Source organism: Blennius ocellaris, assembly GCF_963422515.1.
Source record: "Blennius ocellaris genome assembly, chromosome: 23".
NCBI lineage: Eukaryota > Metazoa > Chordata > Actinopteri > Blenniiformes > Blenniidae > Blennius > Blennius ocellaris.
In genome coordinates this window covers 17,507,004-17,526,130 of record NC_137672.1, presented here as the reverse complement: position 1 = coordinate 17,526,130, position 19,127 = coordinate 17,507,004, and the positions used below count along the sequence as shown (strand labels likewise).

General features: G+C 39.1%; 1 protein-coding gene and 3 long non-coding RNA genes across 4 annotated transcripts; all 4 read left to right on the top strand.

The window, feature by feature from the left end:
* The first annotated feature begins 50 nt into the window (after window positions 1–50).
* LOC308147018 lies at window positions 51–1,571 on the top strand. Its single transcript, XR_013937130.1, has 3 exons — window positions 51–167; window positions 1,278–1,343; window positions 1,526–1,571. It is a non-coding gene; the product is annotated as an uncharacterized lncRNA (long non-coding RNA).
* Window positions 1,572–1,666: 95 nt separating this feature from the next.
* LOC308146976 (Fc receptor-like protein 5) lies at window positions 1,667–4,716 on the top strand (the record flags this gene model as incomplete). The annotated part of the gene is made up of 7 exons (XM_080519006.1): window positions 1,667–1,694; window positions 1,737–1,919; window positions 2,567–2,704; window positions 2,803–3,075; window positions 3,263–3,514; window positions 3,638–3,866; window positions 4,656–4,716. The coding sequence occupies 7 exons, from the start codon at window positions 1,667–1,669 to the stop codon at window positions 4,714–4,716; spliced, it is 1,164 nt and encodes a 387-aa protein (XP_080375132.1).
* Window positions 4,717–4,776: 60 nt separating this feature from the next.
* LOC308146815 lies at window positions 4,777–5,792 on the top strand. Its single transcript, XR_013937123.1, has 5 exons — window positions 4,777–4,916; window positions 5,030–5,272; window positions 5,362–5,472; window positions 5,592–5,607; window positions 5,703–5,792. It is a non-coding gene; the product is annotated as an uncharacterized lncRNA (long non-coding RNA).
* Window positions 5,793–7,057: 1,265 nt separating this feature from the next.
* LOC308147178 lies at window positions 7,058–8,146 on the top strand. The gene is made up of 3 exons (XR_013937145.1): window positions 7,058–7,097; window positions 7,542–7,607; window positions 7,693–8,146. It is a non-coding gene; the product is annotated as an uncharacterized lncRNA (long non-coding RNA).
* The last annotated feature ends 10,981 nt before the right edge of the window (window positions 8,147–19,127 follow it).

Sequence of the window (19,127 nt, the reverse complement as noted above, 5' to 3'; positions counted from 1 at the left end):
CTGGATCAGTGAAACCAGAAGTTCATCACAAGTCAGAAGCTGCGGTCGTCGAGAGACGCCGTTTCACACTCGATCCTTCAGAAGAGCAAGTATTCAGAGGATATCTTCTGCAGACTGGTGAAAGAGTGCAGTGGATTTCCAACCTCTGCTGAGCAGAAATGATTTCAGTGAGTATGATGATAACTTTGATTATCAGTGTTGATATTGTATTAATTCTGAGTGGACTAGTTTGCCTTGTGCATATCAGCTCTTATATACTATTGTTTGAATGAATAATTCACTTTTTTTTAATTCTTTCTGGACTATTTTAGGAAATGTCATTGACTTTGTAGGCAAAACAATAGAATTCTTAACATATTTAATGTTCTCAAACATTAAAAAAAAACATGATTTAGTCCCAGTATTTCTGAGTTAATGTGAATGTGCAACAGCGTTTGCATCAAAGACCATTTTTCTGCAGGAGAAGCATTTCTAGAGCAGGAAGTGATCAAACTAAAAGTACAGACAAATGTGTGAAAATACTGATTCAACTTATTGGATAAAAGTAAAACAATACAGCTTCTGATAGAAGGTACGAAAGTAAAAAATAAGTCTTTTAAAGTCCACTGTTACACAATGCCTGTCCAAAACCTTTTTTTTTTTTTTGGCGTGGTTGAAGAAAGAGGAAGTCACACATTAATGTTACATCTATTTTTATTCCAAAATGTTTTGTTTGTGTGGAAATTGCAGTTTATTTCTGAGAAATTGCCTCCAACTTTTATTCTTAGTAAAAGTTGTTAGTTAGTGTAGATATTTGTGTCTTTAATTTATACAAACATGTAACTAAATGACTTTTAATTAACCTTATTGGATCAATGCATTTGACAATCTCCACATTACAAAGCATTTAGGATATTTAAGAAGTAATTGTAATTTACACGAGGCTCCAATGTGGTTAACTGACCTGATTTCATGTCTTTATTTGACGGGGCAGAAAAAAAAAGCATCTCAGAGTTTAATGGTTAAAGACTTTATAGCTAATAATGAATATATAGATGACAGATATTAATCTGTCGTTCTGCGGAAAGCTAAACAGGCCAGTCAAGGCTCTGTTCCTGTAAATCTCATTAAAATCTTTTAACACGTCTTAAACGCTGTTGTCAACCTGTCAAGCTGTTGGGTTTGAGATAAAACTCAGGGGAAGCAAAAATAACTTAAAAGCCCAAATACAACACCATTTATATAAAGTGTGAATTCTGTTGACGTACATTTCTTCTTTTTCACTCTTTTCACACAAGGACTTTGTGTGAAAAAGACCCAGGTGACAATGGGACGCAGATTCATCTCTGAGTTGTGGTTTTCCTGTGAGTCTTTCACACACTTCTTCTCTTCACCTCACAAAGACAAGCAGGCGCGTTTTAGTGGGAAGAACTGATTTTCTTTCTCTTGTTGGATGTTCTCATTATTGGCCTACGAGTTAATGTTTCACACCAACCGGTCAAAGTTACTGGAGCTCTAATGTCGTCATGTTTCATCTTCATTTCAGTGTTTTGTAGCCTCGTCTGGAAAGGCTGCGCTGAAGGTGATGTTCTTTTTATTTTGTTACTTTTTGAGCCACTTTATGTACAAGAACAACTAAAAAGAGTCATAATCAAAATGTTAGTGAGCTTTTCCATACTCAGTTTGCATGTTGTCCCTGTGCATGTGCTGGTTTTGTACGAGTGTTCCAGTGTGGTTTGTTTCCTCTGTGTTTCCAGGCGCTGTGCTGACCGCTGATCCTCGCTGGTCGACTCTTTTCATCGGAGAGGTTGTTACTCTGACATGTGATGTTGGAGGAGAAGACTCCGACTGGGAATACAGATTCTACAACGATAATGGACTAGATCTTCCTTACTACTCAGTTCATTACTACAAATTCCCAATAACATCAACAGATGGTGGTGAATACAGTTGTGTTGCTCATCAGAAGAGCTCATTGCAAACAGAGAAAAGTAATACCGTCTCTTTCACTGTAGCAGGTGAGTCCTTCATATTTTATTAACATGACCAACAGCAGTAAAACACAAGTCTCTGTTCTTAACTGTAGAATTATTCTTACACACAATATAAGTTGTATTGATGCTATTGATAATAAACAAATATAGTTTATTGTTGATTTCTTTCCGCTACATCTCTGCTGTTAATGGTCCTCTATGTATCTGGTCTTTCTTTGAGATTGGTTTCATCTGATTCTCATGACCAAATATTTCCACTGACTCTGTGTTAAACCTGCAAAACGACAAATACAAAGATTTGAATCTGAAACCAAGAGAAGAATTGTGTCGTTACACCTCAGTTGAATAAATTCACAATCAGTGGCAAAGTGGGTTTCGAATTTAAATCAACATAAGAAATGAAGAAACAGGAGGTTTGTGGGAGAGTTAATTAAATGTGTGTGTTGTTTTAACATCCACAGAGAAACCCGAGGCGACACTGACATCAGGAGACAAAACCATATCAGTCGGAGGCACAGTGACACTTTCCTGCTCTGTGGGAAACGACGATGGCTGGAAGTTTACGTTTTTCAGAAGTGGATTAATCACCAAAGGGAATCCAGATACAGGAACTGTTTTAAACAACACACACATCCAGGCATCTAAAGGAGGCGGTTACCGGTGCATAGGACAGAGAGAAACATCAGATTATCAATCTTACATCAGTGATGAGGTCGCCATTCTTATAACTCGTGAGTTCAGTATTTTTGTCATAAATAAATTTGTATTCTTGATGAGCACAGAAACACTGATGAAACTACTGTTTGTCTTTGTTTCCTGGTGGAAACAGTCACCATCAAGCCTGTCATAACAACACAACCCAACTGGTCTGAGATATTTGAGGATGAGAAAATCACTCTGACATGTGAGGTCCAGGGAGGAGGAGCCACTGACTGGTTGTATGAATGGAGAAACTCCCAGTCGTCTCTAGGAGGATATGAAAGGTCGTTACAACTCACTGCTTCTCAGTTCCTCACTGGAAGATACACATGTAGGGCCACACGCAGTGATGACATTTATTCTTCCACGTCGTGGAGTGAAGCCTTCAAACCGTCAGTGTTACGTAAGTGATGTTTGTTGGTTCCTCTAGTGTCTGTTAGACTGGTAGCCAGACGACGAGTTAGTAAAATACAACATAATGTAAACAGCGTTAAGACATTGTTGGGCTGCCCGTCCACCATTAAGATGAAAGAAACATTTGATGATTAACTGTCTTAATAGATTATATATTCTACTAATATTCTCAACAGCTCGACCAGAGGCTGAACTGAGTTCCAGTAAATACAACATGTCTGACGGCTCCAGAGTGACGCTGACCTGCTCAGTGAAACAATCACATGGATGGAAATACTTCTGGTACAGAGATAAGAACCAACATGATACTAATGTGTATTCGAGACAGTATGAAGTGTCACAGGAGGGATTGTACCGGTGCAGAGGAGGAAGAGGAGATCCAATCTACTACACACAATACAGTGATATGATCACTATCACTAAAATAAGTGAGTAGGATTTTCTGAAGTGCTTCTTCAAAAATACTAACATGATGTAAAATGTATTGGGCTGACGTCCGATCCATCTGTCAAAATGTTGTATACTTGTTTTGTTCTTTCTAACGTGGACAGTACCGAACAAGGCAACCCTGACGCTGCAACACGACCGGCCACAGTTTTACCAAGGAGAGACAGTCGCTCTCAGGTGTGACGTCGAAGGAGGAAACACAGGATGGGAGTACGAGTGGGAAACCAGCAGTCCAGTCAAACCAGCAAACGCCAAGGAATTCAGGGTTGAGTCTGTTTCTTCACGGCACCAGGGAGAGTACAGATGTAAAGGCAAGATGATGAGTGGACAACAGTCAACGTCTTGGAGCAACACCGTCAATCTGAGAGTATTGAGCAGTAAGTCACATCTGTGTGTGTGTGTGTGTGTGTGTGTGTGTGTGTGTGTGTGTGTGTGTGTGTGTGTGTGTGTGTGTGTGTGTGTGTGTGTGTGTGTGTGATCACAGATGAATGGCTGAGAGAACAAGCAGAACTCTGAAGTACACACTTAGAAAATGTAGAGAAGTGTTGTCAAACATTCAAGGTACAAATGAAGCATGTGACCTCCTGCCAACAGACCAAGTGTTGATTTCAGACAATCATCTCTCTCCTGCAGAACCAGAGCTCGTCCTGTCTGTGTCTCCATCATGGTTGATTCCCGGAGCTTCAGTCACTCTGACCTGTCACACTGATCCTCCGTCAGCAGGGTGGAGCTTCTACTGGTTCAAAGTCGTTCCAGAGTCACAGTCTCGCTACACCTATGAACCTCTACCTGGTAGCAGCAGTGGGACGGCAAATCATTCCTTGACACTTCATGGACAGACTCACACTGCAGGATATGCATGTTCAGCAGGACGAGGGGATCCAGTGTTTTACACAGAGAAGAGTCGTCCTAATTATGTCTGGTCTTCAGGTCACTTGTCTTTTTATTTCACCTTCAATCTTATTTGGCAGCATAGTTGTTGTACGAGTTGCTCCTGTACTCAAGATATAGCTTTATATTCTAAATTCACATTTTCAAAATAAATAGAAATAACTTAGTTTGGAATTCAGTGCTGAGACGGTATGAATCCCACGCTTCATTGTGACTCCTTCTATTTTCCAGACGTTCATCCATCAGCATCTCTCACAGTGAATCCTGCCAGAGTCCAACACTTCACCTCTGAATCTCCGTCACTGACATGTGGGGGAGACTCCACCCAGTGGAAGAGGATCGCGTATATGAATGACATCTCACGTGTTACTTATTTTACCGACGCCCTAATAAATGGATCAGTATATATTAATAATCAGTGGCCAAGGAAAGCAGTGTACTGGTGTGAGTCTCTAACAGCATTCAGCAATGCAGTGAATATCTCTGCACAGTGTGAGTTGTCTTTTTCTGACAGATATTTTAACCTGCCCGTTGTGAGTTTACCCCGTATTTCCCATCATCACCCCACCGCCTGATGAATGAATGAATTGAACTTTGTTTCACAGCTAATGATGTCATCCTGGTGAGCCCAGTGTATCCTGTACCTGAGGGAGAGTCTGTAACTCTTCGCTGTGAACTGAAGACAGGAAATGTTCCCTCTGATGGGATTTTCTACAAAAATAACAAAGTCGTTGAAAACGCCGCTGGAGGAGAGTTGAAGATCTCTGCAGTGTCAGAATCAGACCAAGGTTTCTACAAGTGTCGGGGGAATGGAAAGGAATCAGCGGAGAGCTGGATGGCTGTTAAATGTAAGGAACCTGGTCATTTTTATTATTAAAATTATTCATTGTACTAGTAAGAATGTATTTGCTTTATCAAAACCATTTGATCCCTACAGCTGCGTCCAGAGATAAAAGCTCTTTTCCGATGTGGATCATTGGGTTGATTTGTGGACTATTCCTATTTATTTTTCTGCTGCTGCTGTTCTGCTGCTACAAAAGGACAAAAGGTAAGACCTTGGCTTTCAATTTGAGAAAAACCTGTGGAGCATAGAAAACCAAACACATATTCTGAATGAGGATCGCGTGTCAAAGTAGACAGTAAACAATGTGGGCGTCTATTTCACAGATTCACGCTTGAACGGGTTTGTACGACGCTTCCGTTTGTCATTTTCAACTTAAGAAAATTACAATCTCCTCATGTATCTCTGGTGTATTTCAACGTTTTGCGTGTCGGCAGGTCTGGAAGCCCACAGCAGAGCCGTACGACGTACCACACCGCGAATCACCTCGAAGATCAAAGCGACACAAACAATTCCCCGAACCAAGGTCGGCATTGACGCAAACTGTTTCAGACATGAAAGCTGTTTATGGATTTGTAAGAGTTGCCTGTCATTTTTTGTCCGGTGTGTAAACATGTCCCATGAGCCTTCGGGGGCCGTCCCGAAAAGTCGGCAAAAAACGATGATCTGTGGAGAAAAGATGACGTAATCACCCCCCCCCCCCATCGCGGTCCGCGATATCATCAAATAACCACAACAATCAGGGACCACAAGCAATGGAGCTGCATTAGCTACATGACGCTAACAGCAGGAAAGACCATAGACCTATAGAACTAAATTTATATAGAGGTTATGAGCAAGAATCCACTTCTAAAGTTCTATGTGCTCCGTCTTCTTCTGCATTTTTGGTGTGTTTGGTGAGTCACAGCGCCCCTAAAGGCCTGGCAGGTGTACTACAGGCCCTGAAGCCTCGTGTTGAGCCGCGTTCAGAAGCCTGGGGAGAAAAACGATCGTTTTTCACGTTGTGTGCATGTACCCTGAGTAATCCACTTTTTTTGTCTTTAAATCTGATGGTGGTTGGTCAAGCATTCAGCATTCAGCAGTTTTCATGGGACAAGTTATGATAACATAGTTGACGTCACTGCATCTCGTACATCATTGACGTCTAAATATAAAACTGCATTTCAGGTGATGTGACATATTCGGTACTAGAGCTTATAAAGGTCAAGAACGGTGAGTATTGGTTGTTGTAAAAAAATTAAAAAAAAAAACTAAAATATTACTCAGTGGTGCTTTCAATGACTGAATTTAATTTAACCCTCACAGTGATGAAGAAGAAGAAACCAGAAGAGGACACTATTTATTCTGATGTCAAATCATATGAAGGTATGACGTAGAAGAAAACAGCAAATCCTTCAATATCTTTTCTCACATAAAGTCATTTATTCTCTATATTAAACTCCACCCATGTCGCATCACCCTCACTGCTATTGAAAATGAAGCACTTTAACAACAACGTCCAGCCGCCAGCTTCGACGTGGAGAACAACTTGTGTGCGAAGGAATGTTTGAAATGTATTTAGGAGTCAGTGCAAGAGCTCATCAAAAGCATTTTTTTTTTATTATTAAAATAAAACAATTATAATATTATGGAGCAGAATTAAGAAAAACCCTTTGGAATCGACCTTCCATTTGCAGTTTAAGTATCTAATAATAGCTAAACTATGGAAAACAAAGGTATATAATAATATCAATAAATGTAAAACACAGTAAATGAGTAGATATTCTTTGTTGCAGATGATGTCACCTATGCACAAGTACTCTCCAAACAAAGTAAAGCAAAAGGAAGGAAAGGTGAGTAACGTCTTCGTCCACCTGCATCTGTAAAGCATATATTCAACAGGTTCGTCTTAAAAAGAGTGAAATGTGAGGCCTGCATTTATCCATGATATTTATTATTACATCAGCTGTCACTATAACTTACTACAAGCAATATTAGTGGCGTCTTTTTTGGTTTGTCGACTGCCTATTATCTACTTTATTGTATTTCTTATCGGGCATATATGAAAACACCTGAATCCACTGTTCTCGGGACATTGAAATACTTAAGTTCACGTGATGCGATATGGTTAAAAAATGGTAAAATAAGAAAATTCATTTTGCTGCTGACAGCTTCGCTCTGGAAATACGTCGATGACACAAGGCCGTGATGTCGTGTCCGATAATGACTTAAGCCAACTACGTAAAACATGAAATTTCAGTATTTTTGAAGGAAATGCAACAAATATTTGTTTCCAGGGAAGAGCGCCCCTGCAGCCACTGAAGAAACGGTTTATTCAGAAGTCAAAGCCGAAATCCGTCACGGTAATTGTGCAGCGATGAGACGGCATGTTTAACAGGAAGTGAACCAGGAACCACAAACCCTCTGCTCGTCATTTTTTTCTCTCAGGTCGATGAGGAAACTTCATCTCCTCCACCAGCAGCACTGAGGAAGCTGGAACAGGGAGGACAGACTCTCGTCTCCACGTCTCTGAATTCTCCTCATGACTGGCAGATAAAACGTAAAATATATGTATTTTAAAGTCAAGCAGAGACGTTAAGTCTCAGGAAGTGAAACTTAAACTCACACGTTAATTTAAAACTGTTTGTGGAAGATTTTAGCTGAATCCCAAACGATTCTAAGATGGTTTTACTTTAAAGGAATACAAGTTGGAGCTGAAAACCATAAAGCTTAAATGTTTGTTTGTTTGTTTTTTTATCTGTTCAACTTGGTTTTAATGCAAAATATTCATCTCCTGAGAAGATCCGACATCCCGGATGTCAAAATATTATTTAGAAAAACATTTTTATTTGAGCTGTTGAAGTCGCAAATCAGAGAATTGAGCTTCTGTTGCCGTTTGGAATAAACGTCCTTGCTGAAATAAAGTTAAATATGAATCGTCTCATCCCTCGTTTCCAAATCAATAGTAACAACGTGCATCTAATGCAGTGTTTTTCAACCTTTTTGAGCCAAGGCACACTTTTTTGTTTGGAAAACTCTGGAGGCACACCACCACCCGAAAATTCTAAACTGTGAAACTCTGTAGCCTCTATTAACAATATAAAGTCTTTCTCTTCAAAGTTTTATCAACAGGAATCAAATAAACACAGAAAAAAAGTATTTCCCAATGTCTTTTTGTAATCGGGACTCCCTCAGTGTGAAACCTGGACCTGATGGATGAAGAGCTGAGATCCTGGTTCACATTCTTCCTTTTCAAAAACTTCTCCATCACTGTCACTGACACAGTACTTTGATACAAGATGGTAGCAGGAGGTGGAGATGAACCACACTGACGTCTGTCACTTTACATTTCACCGGCAAAATTCTGTGCTGCCCTCTAGTGGCCAAGAGTATTTATACATGATTACTCGAGCAAATGTTTTTTAGAAAAAAATGTGAAATTGGATCATTTCCCACGACACACCTGAATAGATCTCGCGGAAACACAGTGGTTGAAAAACACTAGTCTAATAAACTGGACCGTGTGCTTGCAGGGTGTTGTGGGTAACGTAATGTGCAGATACGACACAGTAAAAACACTTCTAAGGCACCATATTAATAATATATACTTGCATAGTTAATACACTACTTGGGTATTTTGAGTACTTTTATCAACTCTGTTCGTCATGCCACTGAAATTGTGGTTTGGGCCGAATGTGAGAAACAAGCATCTGCGGTGATCTGAGCAGGAAGTGAACTTTTGTGGAGGAGGAACGAAAAGCTTTTCTATTTTTGATGCGAAGACAAAAACTGCCAGATGAAACGAGTTGACAGAGGTTTCAAAACTGTTTAAGAACTCCAGGCAACACACGTGAATATTAACATCACCAGCTGGCAGAATATGGTCATATTTTGTTATTATTATTATTATTATTATTATTGTTGTTGTGGCGACTCATTTATTCCCAACTCAACTGTTTACAGAGCAGAATTAAAAGAAAGCTTATTTTAGTGAAAGGCAGCAGAATAAAAACGGTAGAATCTTCTCCAAACCAATGCATTACATTGAAAACTCCAGATTGAATTTGTTTGTTAGCAAGGAGGAAGGAAAACCCATTAATCAAGGAGCCTCGCCGTCAGCGCTGGATTCCACTGGAGTCGCCGGATCAACGGTTTAGGATTAAAATATAATAGTACTAATTGGTTTTTCTCTGAACTTTATCATTTTGGTGTCGGCAGAACCATTTTAGCAATAAGGAGGTGTCTTTTGCAAAATAAGTAACGGCCCTCTCTTCCAATTATTTCTTTCTGTAATGATTTATTTACATTTTTTTGGATTATTTTAGCCTTCACTTTATCAACCAATGCAGCAGATAAATCCTTTCTCCAGAGCCATTTGGGCCCAAACGTTAGTTTTGGTGGGAAACGATGTGCGTCGTCTACGATAGATCCCATAATTGTAATAATCAACATCGGATCAATCAGAATAAAAGAGACTCCAGAAGAGACGGTCCTGAGTTGTAATGTTATTGCTTGTTGATAATGTGCATGTTCAGGTGAACAATTAAATGCATTTTTTTTAAACTATTTATATTGACAGTAATCTCTGTTTAAAAAAAAAAAAAAATTCTAGCTTGTTTCTGACCTGATCAGTTATTATAAAAGAGATGATAGTGAATCATGTGTTTGTAAATATTCCGCAGCTAAAAGGTCTCATGTCTGCGTGTTCATATCTGTCGCCACATGATGGCGCTCTGTGCTTTCCTGTCAGTTTCCTCCTCTTCTGGTCTGGCATGGACGAATGCACCACTTCCTCTTTTCTCCATTAATCTCATTATAACATGCAATTTTCCTTTCCTGGAGAAAACGGCCATCACATGTTGCTTCTTGCTGGATTTAATGAAACTATCTTCTATTTGGGGCGACAAACATGAAATATTAGTATTTATTAAATTACCTAATAAGTACCTTTACATGTTGTGTCCTATTATATGGGGACAATTTACATTTTGTAGGATAATTCCATTTAAAATTAGACATACCTAAGATTTGATTTAACAAATTCATATTCAAACTTGTTTAATTGGACGTTTGTTTTGTAGACCATTCGCTCCGGAAAGCCATCTGTGTGCGTGTGAGTCATTTATAGAAATACAAAGTGAAATATAACTAATTTACATCCTTATTGATGCTAGAAATGAGGGTCTGGCGTGTCATTTTGTCATCTTTTTTTAAAATTCCATAAAGTTATTCATGTAGATTCATGATTAGAATTTAGAATGCATTTGTAAGTTTTTGCCTTTCTAAGCATTTCATCCAGGAAAGTCTTTTTGGAAACAAGCCAGATATGTAAATACCTTTAAAAATAAGAAAAAAAGATAATAGAATGAAAAATGCTCCACATGTAATTCTCATGAAGCCCAAACAGAGGATCTGCAGGTGAAAAAAACCCCCAAAAAGGCCGTTCCTATGAAACCGACAAGAAAGCTTTTATTGTGAAGCTCGTGGTTTATTGCCCACCTCTGCAAAAGCGCTGCACAGCGACTTGCGCGGCGACGTGGGCTAGTTATCGCTCTATTTGTCACTCTCACTCACCACAGTCCCACCGTGTGACAAATCGCACAACGGAACTCTTTTTCACAGTTTAAAAAAAAAAAAAAAACGACCTCACCGTCGATTGTGTTATCCGAGCCCGATGCTTCTGTCGTGCTCTTTTTAAAATCAGCACACGCACACATCCTCTTTGACTGCGACGTGTGGAGTGACCTTTCGCTCGTTCAGGAGCGTTTCACTTCCTCCCCCTGTTAACAAGTTGCTCTCGAGCTGCTTATCGCGTCTGTCGTCCTGCGATTGGAGGGATAATGAGCCGGCCTGCAACCCTTTTTGTTTTGCTTTCTTAATTTAAGGCAGTGCAGATAAACAATACGGAACAGTAAACAATTCCATAGATGTGTGATGGTGAACAATACATTCTATATACAAAAGTAATACAAACAAGTGGTACCTCAAATACTATTTACATAACGTGTGTGTGTGCTTGTATATGAAACACTCAAGTGTGACTTGTTTATGTTTATGGAGGAAACAGAGGAGAAAGGAAATAGTTTAACATAGAAAGGAGCAAGAAAAAAAGAAAAAAGAATTGTAAAGTCATTAAAAACTATATTTGACGTTTCTCTCCCAGAGTAGGAACATTATTGTGTGAGAGGGAGAGAATATGAGAAAGTGTAGGCGTGTGAATGCGTATTTGCATTTGTATATGTGTGTGTGTATAAACTGTCTGAAAACGTTACAGAAAACCGACACTAAAAGTAGAAATAAACCAAATAATGAATGGATGATGAGTAAAACAAATTATATAATTAATTATAAACAAAAAAAAAGTGAAATGATCCATTTTGTACAAACTGAATGAGTTTGTTTTGTTCTATCGTCATAAATCCAGGGAGCCAGATCTCGTCAGGTGTGCCGTGGGAAATTATCCATTTTCAATTTTTTTTCTAAAAAAACATTTGCTCTCACAGCGACAGTGTGTTGCAGAATCATCATGTATAAATACTCTTCACCACTAGAGGGCAGCACAGAACTTTGCCGGTGAAATGTAAAGTGACAGACGTCAGTGTGGTTCATCTCCACCTCCTGCTACCATCTTGTATCAAAGTACTGTGTCAGTGACAGTGATGGAGAAGTTTTTGAAAAGGAAGAATGTGAACCAGGATCTCAGCTCTTCATCCATCAGGTCCAGGTTTCACACTGAGGGAGGCACTATTAAAAAAAGACATTGGGAAATACTTTTTTTCTGTATTTATTTGATTCCTGTTGATAAAACTTTGATGAGAATGACTTTGTATTGTTAATAGAGGCTACGGAGTTTAACATTTTTACATTTTCGGGTGGTGGTGGTGTGCCTCCAGAGTTTTCTAAAGAAAAAAGTGCGCCTTGGCTCAAAGAAGGTTGAAAAACACTGGAATACATCATACCTGAGCAAGAGAACGACCAGCAGACGCAGGAGCAACAATATTTGTGTCGATAGTGACTGGAAAAGAGATAATGGTTCAAAAAAAGGCCCTAATTTTTGTAAACAATAATGTTTTCCTGAAGTTTACTGGACATTATAATATTGCAACACTTCAGATTCCTTCGTTTTCTGTAAGACTGACATAACAAGAAGTACGACTTCCAGTCGCTATGTAATGTCATGAACTCATACGGCCTGTTGACTCATCTTTTTTAATGCACTCTTAAAGACTTAAAGCCTCTTAGACTGAATAAACTTCAATGAAACGTCCCATTCTTATTTGCTTTGAACAATTCCCGGCAGACACCGTTTGTGACTTTTTTCTCGAGGCGCAACTCTCGCCACAAGTTTTTTCTCCTTCTGTCGTGGCTGACACCTCCACCCCCGCCCTCCGCCCCCTCCACCCTCCCGATTGTTCACATGGTTTAGTTTTTCAGAATTCGTCAGAGAAGAGGAAACAGACCTTGTTCCTCGGTGATCGGCGATGGCTGCTGGTCGACTCCCGAGTCTGAGGTTCTTCTACGTCGCCGGTGTTTTGGGGCTCCTGGCGGCCTGCTTCCATCGTGGTAGGTTTTTGTTTTTTCCCCTCTTAGATCTGTGAATATATGAAGTGCGTTACTGCAATATTTTGTCACGCTGCTCGTATGCAGGATGCATGTGTGTGTGTGTGTGTGTGTGTGTGTGTGTGTGTGTGTGTGTGTGTGTGTGTGTGTGTGTGTGTGTGTGTGTGTGTCAGCATGATTACAAACAAAATAGCACATGTGGCTTTAACACTTTTCAGAACGACAAACCGATTTCGTGACAAGCATAACACCATAAAAAAAAAATCAAGATTCAACATTTTAACATAGAAAACATAGTCACAACAATCTACATTATATGTTGTATAACTCCTTGTCTACATTTACAGTTATACTATCTATTCAACAAACTTCCTCCCAATCCTTCCTGTTTTAAGTCACCATACTTCTGACTATATGATCATGCGTAAAAAAAACGAACTTAATGCTTCTATGCAATGTTTACATGCATACAATGTGTGAACAGGAGCACGGAGGGTGAAAACAATTACATTTCATTTTAGTAACTAAAAAGAGCGTCTGCACACGTCTTGTTAATAGTCCACAGACAAAGTGTGGGTGTTTTTCTTGTCATGACACTGTGCAGCGAAAAGAAGAAAAGAAAGCGGTGTGAGTGCTGAGCTTTGGAAAATACTAGTGAGTCAGACCTGTGTGTGTGTGTGTGTGTGTGTGTGTGTGTGTGTGTGTGTGTGTGTGTGTGTGTGTGTGTGTGTGTGTGTGTGTGTGTGTGTGTGTGTGTGTGTGTGTGTGTGTGTGTGTGTGTGTGTGTGTGTGTGTGTGTGTGTGTGTGTGTGTGGTGGGGAGGGATCATTTCCTGGGTACAGCAGCAGTTTTGACCGAAATCGACGAGAGGAACTGACTAAACTCATGTTATCTTTACCACATAAACCTGAACCAGTTTTTTGTTTTTTTTGTATGTATATTTGTTTGTTTTTTTGTGGATTTCATTTGGTATCAAACAAACAAACATAAAATACACATGCTGAAATATGGGAGCAAAAACACGTTGCAATGAACAATTATCCAACTGTTGGAATATTAGTTTAATTACAAGACAAATTTGAGAGAGGCGTTAACTCACCAGCAGCACAAGGCGTGACGATCGAGAAGTTTCTATGAACCCTGGGAAAAAAAATCCGTGGATGAAAGAATTATAAGCACGGGAAGAGAGAAATGTTATATAAACATATAAACATGTAAACATCTAGCGTCATACCTGTCGCCGGCCCGTTGCGTCACTCATTCTGCGACAGTGCTGTCCAACGAATATGACTTAATAATGCCACAAAAACACAGGTTAAAAAACAGCAACAGGTCATCGTTGCTGTTTAAAAAAATTTTTTTTTAATTTATATCCTACGTTTATCTTTTTAGAGACATAATAAACACACGAGGAAGCTACAGTTGATTCTTATTCTCCTGAGACGAGGCTGCACGCGCAGCTTTAGAGCCCCCTGGTGGCTGGGAGGCAAAAGGCACTCGCAAGAAACTGCTATGATTTCCTTAAAATACAACAAAACTTAAGCTCTCGGCTAAAATATATATGACTTTAAATTAGTGAGGATAAGAACGGTTATTGAAATTGCTGATTTGATATTTTATTGACATTTAATAGGGGATAAAAAACAGAATGCCTGGCTCACGTTGCAGTCTGTATACAGAGACAGTACAATGTCTGTGTAGTAGTGAACATTTCATAATCTCTCTTTTATCAGGAACATGTGACATATGCCTAAAGGTAAACTTATTCATGCATTGGTGTTCACTTTAAATGTTAGTGTGTGTTTCTTTTCACTGTACGCCTGATGTCCACTCAGTTTTCAATTCAATTTTGGAAAAAGAAAAAGCCTAAGTTTAAAAGCACATCAGTCATTTTTGCATTTGTAAAGACAACATTGCACAGTGAGAAAAAAACAACATTTTTACAGCCCACAAGCTGAAAAGAATCCTGAAAATAGCACGCAATAGCAAATTGCACATTCGCCTGGCAACGCTGCAGGAGACAATTAAAAGTGAGTGACACTCTCAGAGTCACTACTTGACACTACTGTGAGTTAATCGTCGAAATAAAGGTGAACGGTTGTCTTCCTTAGAGCCGCCTGCTGCCATCTGCATTGTCTGATATTAAAAAAAAAAAAAAAAAACGTAAGTTTTGATTGAAACTGAGTCTTTGTCTGTTTTTTTCAGATGTGTCCAGTCATGTCATCCATAAAAAAGTTGGAGAAACTGTGGAGCTTAAATCAAATTTGTCGACTCAAGGTGTCACATCGGCAGACTGGCGATATGGAGGAGTGCTAATACACAAGGGGAATGAACAGTTCAAGGACAGAATACATGAAAACCCCCAGAACAATAATTTAAACATAACAAATCTGTCTCTTCAAGACTCGGGCGAATACATGTTTGTCTCAGAGGTGAACTACGTGCAACGACCAACAGTAACGATCCAGCTGCATGTTCATGGTGAGAAACGTGTTCATCTTCTGTGCCATTTTATCTGTGAAAAGGGATTTATGATTAAAAAACCAATAATATTATAGTGATTTACAGACAATAGTTTAAATAAACGCTTTGCAACTGTTTCAAAGTGATTTACTAATTTATAGCAGGGATGTTAAAGGAAGCCCGTCCCTCTTTTCTCTCCCTGTTCCCACATCAGAGCTCATAACCAACGTGCCCCTCGTGTCCATCAGTGTCACTCGTGATGCGTTGAATGAATCCTGCACAGTTTCATTGGCGTGCAGTACATCGGCGAGCGGCGTCTCCTACGAGTGGACTGTGGGGAGTCGAATGCAAAATGGGTCCAAGCTGCAACACACCATCTGGCCTCAGGATGGAGAGGTCACGTTCATCTGCACCGTCGCCAATTATTTCGGCAACAAATCCTCATCCGTGAACCGAACATGCAGCAACAGTACTGGTACAGATGAACCTGGTATGTGCAGGGATGGAGGGGTGGAAATTTAATTCCGAATGGTCCAACTTAAATTATAATCCAACAAATGAGCAGGTCGACTGAAGTTTTAGTGAGTTAGTTTTTGATCACATTATTCCTTCTGGCCTTTTCCTTCATTCTCCAAGATAATAAATAATTAGAAAAGTAATATTAGTTCCGCACCGTACGTAAATGCATACATACATATGGATTATATGCGTGTATGCCAAGATAAGTGTGTGTACAATGTGCATAGATTTGTGTACAATGATTTATTTAAGTACTTATTACTTTCTTTTTGACATGGTTTTGTCACATCAGGAGAAAATTAAAACTAGACCACAAACTAGATGAAAAAAAAAATAAAACAACAAATGAATTAGCAGTAAAATGAAATACACTTTCCACTGTGACGGAATGGTACATTTCTGTCTTGCTCGCTGCTTCACATGAGAAACGGTGAAGCGCCTCTGCTGACATCTGCTGGTCGATTTAAATCACTACACCCAGACCTCAGGACGGTCCTGGGAAATAACTCCGCAACTCGTCAATAAAACGAACTATTTAACTTTATTTGTAAACGTAGCACACAGGAAACATGTATCAAAACACTTTATGTCTTTCTATTGACTCGGCTCTGGTTGTGTAAACGGAACAACGGGCTTACGCCACATAAACACTCAGACTTTAGCCTCATGCTACATGCTAACGTGCATGATGACAGCGCTTCCTGTTAACGCCTTCAGCGTAAAAGAAATATATACGCGCAGTGTGAAATTGTACGTCTTCACTGTCGTGAATACAATTTTACAGTGTTTTTTACAAGCAAGGCAAGGCGAATTTATTCATAGAGAACCATTCAAACGCAAGGCAATTCACAATTGCAAGAAAATAAAAGAACAAGAAATTCACAAAAGTTTGACAAAGAAATGCACTGAGACGTAGAATAAATGGAATAAAGTGTAAGACTGGTGTGAATATATTTCACGGAAAACGGACCTAAAATTCCCACATTTAACGTCATTTGAGGAGTATTACTTTGAAGGAAATATCAGGAAGGGTTGTGCCGATCCTAACTTTCTTGCTCGTTTGTAGTTTCCACTTGTGGCCACTAGAGGGAGACCGTCCACTTATCAATGACAGACAGCGGCCGTCAGGACAGTAAACAATAGAGATTTTAGTGAATTATCTTTGATAAACGATAGAAAATTTGAGACTCAAACACCCTAAAACACACATTTAAAAGTAACTTTTCATTTACATGACAAATGTTTTTTTTCCCCGAAAATGAGGAATACAAAAAAATCGTTTTTTTTTTGTTTTTTTGTTTTCCTGAAATAATTGTTTGAAGTGTGATAAAGAGACCGTTGTTTTCTTAATCCATCAAAACTAAACAGGATAATATTTGAATAACATGGTGGCCAGTTGAACAGCTATAAGATTAATTTTAAGTTTTTAATGGAAATTTTAGTGAGAAGAAAATACCTGAAACTGCGGTTATTGATCATTATTGCAATTTATTGTAAGTTTCATAAACACAATAACGTCTTTGTGCAGATCCAGGTCAGTTCGTCTACTTGCTGGCTGGAGGAGGCGTTTTGCTGACTCTGCTTGTCGCCGCGGTCGCCGCGGTCGCCGCCGCAGTTTGTTGCTTCAAAAGGAGACGAGCTGGTGAGAATCTCTTCGCCGTGGGAATGTTTTCACCTGAACTCACTCGTGGTGTTTGACTGTGGGATGTTTTTTTTTTGTGTTAGCGGGGATCGCCATATACGACCAGACGCTGTACGCTCACGTCTCTGATGGCGGATCTGGAGACGTAAGTGTCGCCGTGCACGAATCTGGAAACGTCACTCTGCACTTACTTATCGTGTTCCTCTCTCGGTTACATTTGTAAACCCCCAGAAAGCCATGAAGCCGTGTTCTGTGTACGAAACCATCGACACGGTCGACGTCGAACCAGCAGTAAGAAAATATTCTACGTAAAAAGAAAGATGATTTTAATTAACACGACTTGTAATGAGCGGCAGAACGAGATTTAGCCTTGCAGTTGCAAGTTTGATCCACTAGATGGTGTATTGAGTCTGTATGATTATTGTAATATTGTTGTTTTGGTTTTTTTTTTTATCTAAAAGGTTCATACGGTGTATGATAAGATCCAGCTTCATCGGGTGGGACCAGATGTGATGTCGCTCTACCAGGAAGTGTCCTAGCGAGAGGAAATAGTGTTTTACCTGCAGATGTTGTATAAGAACTTCTGTTGGAAGCAACACGTTAACGACGTGTGTGACCAACCGACAACCCATGGCTTCATTTGTCTTCGGCAATATTCAGTGATAAAGTGATATATATATATATATATATATATATATATATATACATATATATATTTTTTTTTACCATATACACTATCTGTTAATTTTATTGTAAATTCTGTAAATACAGATCATCTGTTTTTAATGTTTGTGTATCTAAGTTCTTTTATATATTAGCTAAATAAACTATTTTAAATGCTGCAAACTATTTTTGATTAATATAAATGATTATTATTATTGATAATAATAATAATATAACAATAACAATAATAATAATCATCATAATAATCATAATAATGCTCGGGCCCTAACAACCAGCCACAGCTCATCCTTGAGGGCTGAAGAAGAGGAGGAAGAGGATGTAGAGGATATAGAGGAGGAAGAGGATGTAGAGGAGGAAGAGGAGGAAGAGGATGTAGAGGATGAAGAGGAGGAAGAGGATGTAGAGGATGAAGAGGAGGAAGAGGATGTAGAGGATGAAGAGGATGAAGAGAATTAAGAGGATGAAGAGGAGGAAGAGGATGAAGAGGATGTAGAGGGAGGAAGAGGAAGAAGAGGATGAAGATAATTAAGAGGATGAAGAGGAGGAAGAGGATGAAGAGGATGTAGAGGGAGGAAGAGGAGGAAGAGGATGAAGATAATTAAGAGGATGAAGAGGAGGAAGAGGATGAAGAGGATTAAGAGGATGAAGAGGATGTAGAGGATGTAGAGGAGGAAGAGGATGAAGAGGATTAAGAGGATGAAGAGGATGTAGAGGATGTAGAGGAGGAAGAGGATGAAGAGGATCTTCCTCCACTAAATGAAACATGGAAGCGGAACAATATTCACGGCAGTACAAAGTTTATTTCCACAAAACAAATCGAGGAAGAGTTTTATGATTGAGAGTTAAAAAAATATAGACTTGATTCATGAAATAAGAGTATAAAAATATAAAATCTTTAAAGAAAGCCTTTATGAAAACTTCTGAGCAAAATCAATATAAATCATTTCTCTGTTCGTATAATTTTGACATAAAACAATTTGCTGCAAGTTATTTATGGGATCATAAATCATCATCA